This window comes from Mixophyes fleayi, chromosome 3, assembly GCF_038048845.1.
Source record: "Mixophyes fleayi isolate aMixFle1 chromosome 3, aMixFle1.hap1, whole genome shotgun sequence".
Taxonomy (NCBI): Eukaryota; Metazoa; Chordata; class Amphibia; order Anura; family Limnodynastidae; genus Mixophyes; species Mixophyes fleayi.
In genome coordinates, this window is record NC_134404.1 from 305,688,180 (window position 1) to 305,702,153 (window position 13,974).

Consider the following 13,974-nt stretch of genomic DNA (forward strand, 5'->3'; position numbering starts at 1 on the left):
GGTAAATGCAGTTTTTCATTATTAAATTTACTGTCATTCAACGGCAAATAGGACGCAGGATCTTTCAATGTCACCTAAATTATCTGTTATTGATCCTTAAATTGTTTATTTTTGTAGATTATTGCTACACAAATATTTTTTTTTTGTTTAGGAAAAGCTAATATCTGAAAGAAGAATCCCTATACTACAAAGCCAGCTTGAAGAATATAAGAGCATCTTATGTCAACTGCAGGCACAGAAGTTTAAACTACAATCTGAGGTAAGATATATAGCATAGTGGGGAAGTTTATAAAACCATGGACCAATACCATGCTGCTAGCACAGAACTTGCAGCTTCTCATTGGTCCTCCGGCATACATTCATCTCAGCTGGCATTTTAAAATGATGAATGGTAACTCCCACTGTTAGCTGAAGTGAGTCTCCTTTTTCATTAGTGGAATCTGTCAGAAAAGTAAAACTAGGAGACAGATAAGAAAAGTAAACAAACTAACCAAGCAGTACTAGAATAAATGATTAGCATAGTACATTTGTATGTATAATTAAATCATATACATTTGTATGTATAATTAAATCATATAATATTAACCTGAGTAATATATGGGAATGTTTTGTTTATCACAGTGCTAAACCAACCTGTATACTGTAGACAAGCCATTGCAACATCAGTTTTTTGTTTGGTTTATTGTAAAGTTTTGGAAGAAATATATTTTTAGTTCACATATAGAGTAAACAGTCTAAATTGGAAGTAAGTGCTATCTTCCCTATAAATTTACCCCAAGTATGCTTAGCTTACTACAACAAAGTCAAATAATGCGTTTTACTTAAATTTTGAGTAGTAATGTGCAGACAAGTATGTATTTTAGGTTTACAGTTGTTATACCCATTGTCAGCACCATTAGTTTATAATCAGATTCTATTAGCAAAGGTATCTAGAACATATAGGGCCTAATTCATTAAGGTACTTAAATTAAGAAGTTTCTTATTTAAGTCTCCTGGACAAAACCATGTTACAATGCAAGGGGTGAAAATTTGTTTTCTGTTTAGCATATAAGTTAAATACTGACTGTTTATTCATGTAGCACACAAATGTTTGAAAGCTTAATTGTACACTGAAATTTAAAGCTGATATTTGTGTGCTACATGAAAAATCAGTATTTAACTTATATGCTAAACAGAAAACAAATTTTCACACCTTACATTGTAACATGGTTTTGTCCAGGAGACTTAAATAAGAAACTTCTTAATTTAAGTACCTTAATGAATCAGGCCCATAATCATGATATAGGTATAGTGTATATTTTAGTATGTGGTGTTCTATAGCAATTGATTGCTAAACTTGGGCAAGTGATCAAATATATGTGGAGATGTTGCCTATAGCAACCAATCAGATACTAGCTGTCATTTTGTAGGATGCACTAAATAAATGATAAATAGAATCTGTTTAGGTGCTATAGACAACAGCTCCATTTTTTCAAACCCACAGCTTGATAATTTTACCCCCAGGACTCCCATATGAGATGAAGATTGCTAAGAACACCCCATATTTCATTCTGAGTTCCTAATTAAGTAATACAGTAACAGGAACCTGTCACCAATTATCATGTTAAATATGACTCACTAGTAGTCTGAGTTATGAGAAAACAGATATTGCAAATTCAAGATTTTAATTGGAAAATGGAATTTCCTGGGAAAATTGGGACACAAAGGAATTCTATATGGGTGACATTATTCTGTTTAAATCTTTGAATTATACAGTATTTATTTTTATCTTGGTCAGCTAGCAAAATATAACCTCTCATTCATGTTAATAAATGCAATATAGAAAAATGGGCCTTGTGCATACAGGTTACCTATCCCCCTATAAGTTACTAACTATTTATAGAAAATAAGTTAGTCCGAAATAATCTACTAGAGTATAGTTTGCCTTTAATCAAAATAATAGGAATATAATAAAAATATATTCATGAAACTAATTTTAGAAGAGATGAAAATTATATTTAAAATTATGCAAGTTATGCAGTACTGCCATAGAAAGAATAAACTATAACAATATAATTTGCATTTTATTGACTGCGTTTATTATCTGTTTTGTATAAACAACAAGTAGTATGCAACAAAGTTTGTATAGTTAATAACATATCACCACCTACTGGCTATGTGACATCCCTACACCTCAACTTGTTTTGTCGGTCAAATACAGGATATTACCTACTTTTTGATATTGCTAGTTTTAGTCTGTGTTCCAAGAGATGGAGAGGGGTTCCTGCTGTATATTTAAAGTTTCACATATGATTTACCACTATAGCCATGAATTTCACTAAAGAGCTAATATGGTAAATAGAAAAACTAGCTCTAAGGAAGCAATAAATATATGCCTCCCAGGATTTGACTGCATGTTATTTAATATAGCTAGTATTCAGTGAAACATCTGCCTGCCTAGCAACTACTATTACGCTTGTCTGTATCTTACACATCCCTGAGGATATGTCTCTAAGATCAGCCATAAAATATGACGTGCACGCAGTGAATTTCTGCAGTGTTCTAAAAGTCTGGTATCTGATCCTGACATTGTTAAGTTGATGGCTAATATAAGGTAAAAGTGAACTCCAGGGTAAGAAATGTTCTTTTGTGACTGGATCACCTTTACACCAACTAGCAGAACACCAGGGGTAACTTGCTTGTGACCCCACAAGGATAAGTTTTGGTTGTAAAATGTAAACAGCAAATGGGCATTGATGCAACAGTCTAGTTGGCTACTGTGGCTTGAGCAATGGGTTTGGAATTTATATCTAGAGTGACACTATTGAATCATGCAGGGAAAAGTTTGAATGAAGCCACAAAAATTAAATCATTCTGATGAAAGTCTCTAAAACCGCTAAGTACCACTCAGGGCCAGGGGAGGCTCTGTGGGCACCCTAGGCTTCCCCTTTTCCCATCATTCCCTCAGGCGCTGTGCCACTTGGACCCCATTTCCCTGTGTTTCTTATCTGAGCAGGCAGTGGGCAGGACAACAGTTTTAATATATTTTGTTGTGTATATTGTGACATTGTAAAACAAAGTGACAGCTTGGTATTATTATCGACTCAATAAAATAATTTTTATACTAGTGATCATTATTGTTATTATTGCTATTACTATTATTATTATTATTATTATTATTAATAATAGTAGTAGTAGTAGTATTAGTAGTAGTAGCAGTAGCTTTAGTATGGCAGGTGCACTTAGGGACAGATTTATTAAGGAAAGTAAGGCAAAAAAATTAGTAAGTTTTCTCCTGAACAAAACCATGTTACAATGCAAGGGGTGCAAATTAGTTTATTATTTTGCACTTAAGGAAAATACTGGTTTTTCATCCAGCACACAAATACTTGATAGCTTAATTTTTACACTGAAATTTAAAGTTGATCTAGGATATGCCCTACCCCAACTATAAATCTGTCCCCACATTTTAAATTTACCTCCCTCTCCAACGCAACATGGTTTTGTCAATATGCAAAATTACTAATTTTTTATTTTTTTTTTGCTTTCCTTAATGAATCAGGCCCTTAATGGTTACTGGGAAGAAAAAAGTATGCAAATAAAACAATGCATTAACTGTACATACTCTGCTGCCATCTTGTGTAATATTTTGGGTAGTGCAGCATCACAATTCCAAGATATTCAATGTAAATGCTTGTTATGGATGTTACTAAAAACTGTGCCACAGGCATCCTTAAAAAATATATGTGAATACGATAAAATATCAGGAGCACCATAACAAATCATTAATAGAAACAATGTTAATTAAGCACATTGCAGGGTTCTTTTATATTAAATATTACTTGTCAAATTTATTTTTATTTTTTGAACATTTCATTTTGGATTGAGTACATATTTCGGGGAGAATGTTTACGCAGTGAGAAGTTGGAAATTAACAAAGCGCATGACTGACATATGAGCAACAGGAAAATACTTTAACATAGACAATCGGTTTCTTGAGATAAACTCAAATTTGAGATTGCTATCAGTAATATTCTGGGGGGAAAAACCTTTATCCATATAGCCTGAAATAATATTGGCATATGGATTTATGTCTGAAATGCACTGTGCCCTTTTAGTGACACTAAAAATGACATTGTCAGCCTCATATAGGGCCTGATTCATTAAGAAAAGTAAAGCAGAAAGAAGGAGTAACTTTTCACCTTGGTAAAACCATTTTGCATTGTAGGGGGAGGTAAATTTAAAATGTGATGACAGATTTATAGATTGGGTCAGGCATGTCTTAGATCAATGTTAAATTTCAGAGTAAAAAATAAAACTGTCAAGTATTTGTGTGCTACATGAAAAAACAGCCAGTATTTAACTTATGTGCAAAATAATAAACTATTTTGCACCCCTTGCATTGTAACATGGTTTGTCTTGGAGAAAACTGACTCCTTTTTTTTTGCCTTACTTTCCTTAATGAATTAAGCCATAGTGTTGAACATAAAGATCCTCTGTTTACGTATGATCAAAGACTCACCTAGTTTATAGAAATGGCTGAGAATAAATGTGACCATCATCGTCTACTCCAAAACTTGCATCCAGTTTGAAGGTGCAAAATTTACATTGTTGTTGAAGTATTTCAAGGCCCATTTATAATAAGATGCTTTTTAAAAGGGTCTTAAAAGGGTGTGCTAAACTTGCCTTTGGACGCCACTTTCCCATTAACACCCCTAATCTGCCTCTGCAAATGTCGCAACTAAATACAGACAAAAGTCGTGCTCATGTGCAGTACGTTTTCATGTTGTAAAATTGCACCTGAGAAAACTTGCCAAATAAGCAAATTTTTTGGGGGCTTAACACAATGCGTCCTCATACTGGGGAGCTAAGCATACAACGTGTAGGAAAAAGGAGCTTCAATTTCAGTCATGTGCAATTGTGCAATGTTATATTGTTCAGTGAGGCATAAATATTACTCCATATAATATTATAATGTTTCTTGTTTGCTGTGACTGACTTTCTCCAGTCTGTGATGCTATTATCAGTAATAGCACAAAGACTGTCAAATTGAAATTATACTGTTAAGAATAACTGTATTAAGTCATATTATGAATAAATGCTTTGTGTAAACACTATTTTTTCCATATTCCCCATATGATGTAGCAGCAAAATTTGGTGTTATTTTTAAATAAAGAAAAATCTTTAGTGACTGGTGAGCACCCAAATGCCTATGTGATACTCTGGCCATGTACTCCAGTAATGGTGCCTCACTGAAAGCCCCAGGTGGGCCGGTTAAGACACTAGTGGGCCCAGTCTTTGGTACATATTATAATAGTTGACACTTGTATTTGCATAGCGGGAGAGGTAATTTGAAACTTTATTCTAATAATAGAGAGTGTCAAGATATTTCAAGAGAGCAATACATGAAAGGAAAATTATTAAATTCTCTTGTTACAACCTGTACTGTTTTAGCATGTTGTATATTTTATTGTTTGATTAGGTAGAATCTGAGCTCTATTATTAATCTGAATAGTTTAGAATTTGAACTTGATTTACGGTAAAGATTCAAGATTAGATTTGAGATTGGGTTTTATAATTGATCTAGCTTTTAAGTTTGAATTGGGTTCAGATTTAATATTTTGGCTAATGTTAGAACTAACATTTCGGATATATAATGGTTTGTATCATCTCCACATCCACTTCTGGGAGCCGTCTTTATAATACATGTAAAACATAAAGTGCAACAGTGATTTAAGCACCTTAAATCACTGTTGTACTTAATTTTTTACATTAGTACTTGTTTTTTAGATAGAGTGCAGACCCTTACAATTGGTGATTTTTTTGAACCATAGTCTAGTAAGGGCCAGGAAGTGTTTTCTCTTGTTCTGTTTTTAATATATATATATATATATATATATATATATATATATATATATATATATATATAGATATATGTTTGCACCATGAGGGGCCTTGAGAGGTTGGACTGGCATTCCCAGACCCCCATCACCTCTAGCCGGTAGTTCCACCGCTGGTTTGTTTATTTGGTTGAGGTTAGAATTTGTTTTTACTTTTTTTTCAATGTCTTAGTCAAGAAACTCGCATAAGGGGTCTCTTGTCTACTTACTGCACTTGGGGTCTTAACAGATATTTAGGATCCCATCTTGGGTATATTACTAGGTAGCCTAATTATGATTCTCTTGTCTTGTTTGATCTAAGGCAAATGCTCCTTCATTTACATTGCTCTAACCCCATAGCCTTTATTGTATGATATATGTTTTTATAAACAGGCATTAAAGAAACTTGTTTAGGTAAAAATGAAAACATCTAACATGTAAGACCTCTAAAATCGGATTTGCATTGGTTAATCTCTTAGTTTCATATATGTATAATCAAATTTGTTCACTTGTGAATTCTTTTAAATCACTTAGTAGGTTTCAGTTTTACTCCACTGCTTAACCTTCATGTATGGAAGTATTTAGAGTTTGTGCTGAGCTAGACGTTGTAATTAAATATACGCCAATTAAGTAATTCTGCACGCTATGGGCCTGATTCATGTTCGGATGCAACCTGCACGCAACTTGGAACGTTGTTCTGACCGTATTCAAATCCAATCTCATGATACGTTTCTCTTTCAATCTGGGTATAAGTACTCTCTTCCTAAATGTTACTTGCTGTATGTTTACAGACAAAACACAGTGCAGGATACACACATGCATATGTGCAATTTAAAGTCCCGTCAGACCGCATAATATAATATAAATTCATAATACTATAATCATTAATAAAAATATGTTTTAACATTTTTATTTTACTTTAAATACATAAATCAGAATGTTAATAATGCATACTGTACATACAATGTGTTTAAATATTCTCTTTATTTGCATACAAATGATCTTTGCTATCTAGTGTCTAGTGGCACACAGACATGTAGTTTTTAATACAAAGAGGATGCCATGACAGTTATCACTATCAGTCAGCACTTACACCTACCTTGTAGCTGGTGCAAATGATATGGCTCAAAAAATGTACTTTAGAGAAACCCAGGGCTCTTGAATTGGCCACGCCCTTACTGTCCGCTGCGCACATTCGTCCACCCCTTTCCCCTGTTGTTTCGCGCTGTCTAGTTGCAATCAGTTGTGTCATTTGCGTACGGACATGAATTGCGTGAATTGGTGGCGTAAGGTTCGGTTCTGGGCATGGACAGGGCTATTTCACGCACGATACAGCACACAGAAGGACTTACATCGCAACATGAATTAGGCTATACTGCTCTGGCCAACATCTATCCCTCAATTATTTTACTGAGAAAAATAGGTGGTTGGTAAAAAACGTAAAAGTAAATGTAATTAGCATAACACCGCCATATTTTAAACACAGCACTGTCATTTACCGCAGGTAAGTAATTTGGAAGGTCCAATGTTTGTGTTAAGGTCACACTAACTGTAACAGTCATAATCCATAACCCAGTTGTTGCACATGCAGGTTCAATACAGTATGACATAATACATTACATTGTCTCCTGAGTAGCAGATTATTTTCGGCTCTGCAGAAGACAAATGGGACTTGAAACATGTTTTTTTTAATTCTTCCTCTAATGCTTGGCAGCAAAATCAATTTATAAGCTAGCAATATAGAGATATGTCGATTTTTCAGGCATAGTTCCACATTACCGAAAAAACTAGGCCAGGAAATCTTTAAGGGAATTATAAGTTTCTATATTGATCACAGGGTCAAATAAAATATAGATCATCCAGACTTATACTTAGTAAGCATGAGCGGGCTCGGATTCCGCTAATCCGAGCCCACCCGAACAGTGTGGATCCGACGGGATCCGAGCACTGTTCGGGTATTTCCGGCGCCCAAAAAAATGAAACTGAGGCTCTGACGTCCAAGTCTCGCGTCGGATCTCGCGAGACTCGGATTGCATAAATTCCCCGCTAGCGGCCGCCATTTTCATTTGGGCTGTGATCAGGGTAGAGGGAGGTTGTAGGGTAGTGGTACTCCTGCGTGATAAGTCCAGTTGTGCTTAATGCTTGTGTCCAGTGCTCTGTCCTTGCTGAGTCCAGTGGTGCTTTATGCTTGTGTCCAGTGCTTTGTCCTTGCTGAGTCCAGTGGTCCTTTTGTCCTGTGCTCTGTCCTGCTGAGTCCAGTGGTGCTTTGGCCAGTGTCTGTCCTGCTGAGTCCAGTGGTGCTTTAGTCCTGTGCATTTTTGTGCTAAGTCCATAGTAATTGTCTAATTATTAAAAACTCCAAAAAAAAAAAAATTACAAAAAATTATACAAAAAAAAGGAAAAAAAAATAGTAAAAACTTATTTAAAAAGTATAAAAAAACTCTAGAGCAATATATTATTGCAGTCCTGAAATATTAGTACTGCAATACCTACATTCACTGTTTCTGCAGTCCAAAAAATAGGAACTGCAATCTATATTACTACGTTCACTGTTTCAGCAGTCCAATAAATAGGAACTGCAATCTATATTTCTACGTTCACTGTTTAAGGAGTCCAAAAAATAGGAACTGCAATCTATATTGCTACGTTCACTGTTTCAGCAGTCCAAAAAATAGGAACTGCAATCTATATTACATTTACTACGTTCATTCTTTAAGCAGTTCCAGAGAATAGGTACTGCAATCTATATTACATTTAATACGTTCAATTTTTAAGCAGTGCAAGAGAATAGGTACTGCAATCTATATTACATTTACTGCGTTCATTCTTTAAGCAGTTCCAGAGAATAGGTACTGCAATCTATATTACATTTACTACGTTCAATTTTTAAGCAGTGCAAGAGAATAGGTACTGCAATCTATATTACATTTACTACGTTCAATTTTTAAGCAGTGCAAGAGAATAGGTACTGCAATCTATATTACATTTACTACGTTCAATTTTTAAGCAGTACAAAAGAATAGGTACTGCAATCTATATTACATTTACTACCTTCATTCTTTAAGCAGTTCCAGGGAATAGGTACTGCAATCTATATTACATTTACTACGTTCAATTTTTAAGCATTTCCAAAGTGCGTGTGGTTTAGGGGTACACTCATTAGTGCTGCATATAATGGAGTACAAAAATTTGGAGGTTAAAGTAGGGAAAGAGCAAGACCTACTTCCTCCTAATGCTGAAGCTGCTGCCACTAGTCATGACATAGATGATGAAATGTCATCAACGTCGTCTGCCAAGGCCGATGCCAAATCTCTTAGTATAGGGCATGTAAAATCCAAAAACCCAATCCAAAAAATGGTGGATGATTATTTTTCTGACACCATCCAAATAGACATGCCAGACAGTCCATATTGTTACTGACAGGAAAAAAAGGCAGTTTGGAAGCCCCTGTACAAACTGGCTCTATTTTACCTGAGTTGCCCCCCCTCCAGTGTGTACTCAGAAAGAGTTTTTAGTGCAGCGGGGAACCTGGTCAGTGAGCGGCGAAGGAAGTTGCTTCCTCAGAACGTTGAAAAAATGATGTTCATAAAAATGAATTATCAATTCCTCAATCAAGTACAGCACTGCCCTCCAGATAATACAGAGGGACCTGTGGTTGTGGAGTCCAGCGGGGACGAATTGATAATGTGTGAGGATGAGGAAGTACACACTGAAGGGGGAGAGGAATCAGAGGATGAGGATGAGGACGACATCTTGCCTCAGTAGAGCCTGTTTAGTTTGTACACGGAGAGATGAATAGCTTTTTTGGTGTGGGGGCCCAAACAAACCAATCATTTCAGCCACAGTTGTTTGGTAGGCCCTGTCGCTGAAATGATTGGTTTGTTAAAGTGTGCATGTCCTATTTCAACAACATAAGGGTGGGTGGGAGGGCCCAAGGACAATTCCATCTTGCAACTCTTTTTTTGGCATTATGTGACCGTTCAACAGTCGTTTGCCATGAGCACAAAGTAAAACAAAATTAAAACACATTAAACAAATTAAACCAAAAGTATAATATAACTTATAAACACTACACTTGAAAGCTTGAGCCTTTAAATGAAAAAGTCACTCTTCATTGCACAAAGATTTGCAACAGGGACAGTTTTTTTGTTCCCAAAGTCAACAAATAACACTTCGACTCTGTCTGTCTTTTACATACTTGATGGGATCTCAATGATGAATGCTCTGTACCATGGTTGGAGGAGGTATTGTGGCCCCGGTACCAAATTGGGTACCGGGCCCACTCCACTACGCAGTCCAGAAAGCTACCTCGGTGCAATGTCTTGGACTAAAAACAATATTGTGAGTTGTGAGGTGTTCAGAATAGACTGGAAATTAGTGGAAATGATTGTTATTAAATGTTATTGAGGTTAATAATAGGAGTGGGAAAAAAATGGATTTTAGTGCTTTTTATGCTTTTTTAAATATAAATCAGAACCCAAAACCCAAAATCAGAACCAAAATCTTTCGTCAGGTGTTTTGGCAAAACAAATCAGAACCCAAAACCTCATGCTAATCAGAACCCAAAACCCAAAACACTAAAAGTGCCCGGTGCACACCCTTAATACTTAGGTGTTCTATCTCTAACCTCCACACTTATGTTCTTATAGAATGTACCTTATGCTGAATGTATTCATTTACATAGAAGAGTATGAATTAACACTTAATTTAATTTAATTCATTTTATGAATGATCTTTTCACAGACTTCCATGCTAGAACAAGCCATTAAAAACACTCAGGAAAGCTACGATGATGAGATACAGCTGTACAATGAACAGATTGAAACGTTTAGAAAAGGCATAGAAGAAGCTGAAAGGAACTTGGAGAAGTTCACCAATGATTGTCGTCAGCTAGTTATATATCAGCAGTCCTTGGAAAACGAATTAGAGAGATATAAACGTATCATCGAGAATGAGGATAACAGGTAACTGGAATATGCATCTTGGGCCTGATTCATTAAGGAACTTAAATTAAGAAGTTTCTTATATAAGTCTCCTGGACAAAACCATGTTACAATACAAGGAGTGCAAATTAGTATTCTGTTTTGCACATAAGTTAAATACTGACTGTTTTTTCATGTAGCACACAAATACTTGATAGCTTATTTGTACACAGAAATTTAAAGTTGATATTTGTGTGCTACATGAAAAAACAGTCAGTATTTAACTTATGTGCAAGACAGAAAACTAATTTTCACCCCTTGCATTGTAACATAGTTTTGTCCAGGAGACTTAAATAAGAAACATCTTAATTTAGGTTCCTTAATGAATCAGGCCCCTTGTGTTTTACAAAAAGTAAGGGATTATCCATTTCAGATGACTGGCGCTCATTTATATATTTCCTAATCAGTATTCCGTCCATGTAGACAATTATATTACTGGACGAACACTGGTAAGTCATCCATGTTACATTTGTACTGACTCTGCAGCACAACTTTGGCCCTCAGGTAGAATTCGAGATAAGAACATACAAGTAAAATGCACACTGCAAAAATGTGGCATTTACGTGTTTATACCCAGTTGCTTGTATCTTAGGTTAGGTACAACTCAGCATAGTGTTTTAAATGTGTCTGTAAGCTGATAATTGTCTTCAAACATTGGGGAGCACAAAAGGAATATAATGTTTTAAAATCTTCAATTCATCAATTGATATCAATTTAAAGAAAAGCATTTGGCACCTCCGTTAAATTTTATGTGCACAATATTTCTTGAAAGTATTCCACACTAGAGTCAACTTTGCTTAATTTCATTTACAGTTAGCAGCAAAGCAATAAAAAGGTGCAAATTTTCTACAGGACAAAGCATAGTGCAAGGGGTGCAAATGCATTTATGTATTTTTGCCTACAGGGAAAATACTGCCTGGTTTCTGCATGTAACATACAAAGATTGGACAGATTTATTTTTACACTGCAATTTAAAGTTTAGCTAGGATGTGCCACCTCAACTCTAAATCTGTCTACACATGTTATATTTGTCTCACCCTGCAGTGCAACATGGTTTTGCCAAGGTGCAATTTTGCTCCTTTTTTTTGTTTTGCCCGTAAATCTAAACGAGACCCTAAATATTTAATGTAACAAAATGTAATCATCAGTCTGACAGGGTTTTGTTTAGATACTGTATGGCATTGTACAATTTGTCATGATTTGTAACACTGGATGATGGATGGATGGATTGAGTGATGGATTGAGTGATAGATTGAGTAATGGATTGAGTGATGGATTGAGTGATGGATTGATGGAGTGAGTGATGAATTGAATGATTGATTGAATGATTGATTGATGGATTGATTGATGGATTGATTGATTGATGGATGGATGGATGGATGGATTGATTGATGGATGGATTGATGGATTGATTGATGGATTGATTGATTGGATTGATTGATGGATTGATTGATGGATGGATTGATGGAGTGATTGATGGATTGATGGAGTGATTGATGGATTGATGGAGTGATTGATGGATTGATGGATAGAAATCATGGGTGACGTATATATCACCCATGATATATATATTAGAAACATTAGGTATTCTGTGAATAACCTTTAGCTATATAGAGAATTATAAAGTAAATCATAATTATTTTCAGAAATTAAGAAATGTATTTACCAACTTGTTTTTCCTTTCCTATTCTAGACTGAACTCTGCAATAGTTGGAACCCCAATCACACTCTTTATGCAAAGTTACAAATCCTCTCAGATATCACCCACAAGAGGAAAAGGTAACGATTGGGTATTTGGAACAAAAATCAATTAGTATATTCTGCACCAGACTTAGTTAGCACTGCACTCCCTAATGTTTACCAATGTCAGTTTCCATATGAAGTTGTGGAACACACACCTTACTTACATTTTAATTTATGATCTCTTACATAACAGTAATGTCACACTAGTGTCAAATTGGTTACCAGGCATAGCTCTATTACTTACAATAGTGCTGTAACGACCAATCAGCATAACACTAGTAATACAGTATGCCATAGATAGCAGGCCAGCACTAGGGACACAGGTTCCAGTGATGGCTACATAACTGTTCGTTAAATAAGATATTTTTATTTAACAGCAAACCTGAAAAGCTGCTTCTTACACTATATCTCTGGGTTTCTAGTTCCTGACTCCTACGTAAGTTCAAAATATAAAACTTTATCATCAACTCGCCAATGCCACCCAGAGACAAAGACAAAAAGCCATATTAAGCTATAAAACACGTATAGTACAGTAGTCGGTGCAATAAGCATATGAAGAAACACTATTCTAACACCCCTTCTTAGCAACTAAATAAGTCCCAGCTTTGTTCTGAGTTATTTAAGATTGGGTCTTGGTAGTATCTTTGGCAAAACCTCTGCTAACTTCTTATTAGTCTCAATTGTATCAAGTTCCACTAGGTCATGTAGGTGGTGGTGTCTGACATCAAAATGCTTTGTCCTAGCATTGGTCTTTACACTAATTGCTCACTTCATGCACTCTTTATTTTTTTTATTTGTATATCACTGTTGGTTTGATCCTCTAACAGCTTGTACAACCAAATAAGTCTTGATTAGCATAATTTGCTAAAATATCTGCTGCCTCTGTAAATGATAATGCAACTGACACTGTTCCCTAAGTAGCCAGTGGCTGACTTGCGATAACTGGAGTCACAAGCCCAATGTATTGGGCTCGAGTAGCAATGGCGCTATATAAAAGTCTTTTATTTCTTCACCAATACCACTTTAGTGGTCTACGATTTCTAAGATATTCCTTATGTAGTCCTGCTCTTTAGTCAGCATTGTTTGATAGAGTTTTCTGGTTAAACATAATTTATTGCTGAGATTAGCTTTTTCACGGACTTCCCTCCCATATGTATTTTACTGTTTCACCGTTGCATACACTCACAATTTGATCATTGATGCTAAAGGAGATAGTACTTTGAGCTTTATGATCTTTTTCAATCCAATCATCCTGGAGTGGAATAGGACACGTCTCAAGGTGTATATGCTCATGTACATTCCCATATTAGCTGCATCTTCTCTTTAAACGTCCATAACAGGCAGTTCTAGTTTGGCACATTGGCGATTGTGCACTTCAATGAGTTGCTATT

The 13,974-nt window shown here is 35.5% G+C and overlaps 1 protein-coding gene across 1 annotated transcript in view; it reads left to right on the forward strand.

Moving 5' to 3' along the window:
• BFSP1 (beaded filament structural protein 1) overlaps positions 1–13,974 on the forward strand; it is a 43,018-nt gene that overhangs the window by 26,720 nt on the left and 2,324 nt on the right. The window contains exons 5-7 of the mRNA XM_075200734.1: positions 152–259; positions 10,602–10,822; positions 12,534–12,619. Coding sequence (XP_075056835.1) covers positions 152–259; positions 10,602–10,822; positions 12,534–12,619 — 415 coding nt within the window. The remainder of the gene's footprint in view (positions 1–151; positions 260–10,601; positions 10,823–12,533; positions 12,620–13,974) is intronic.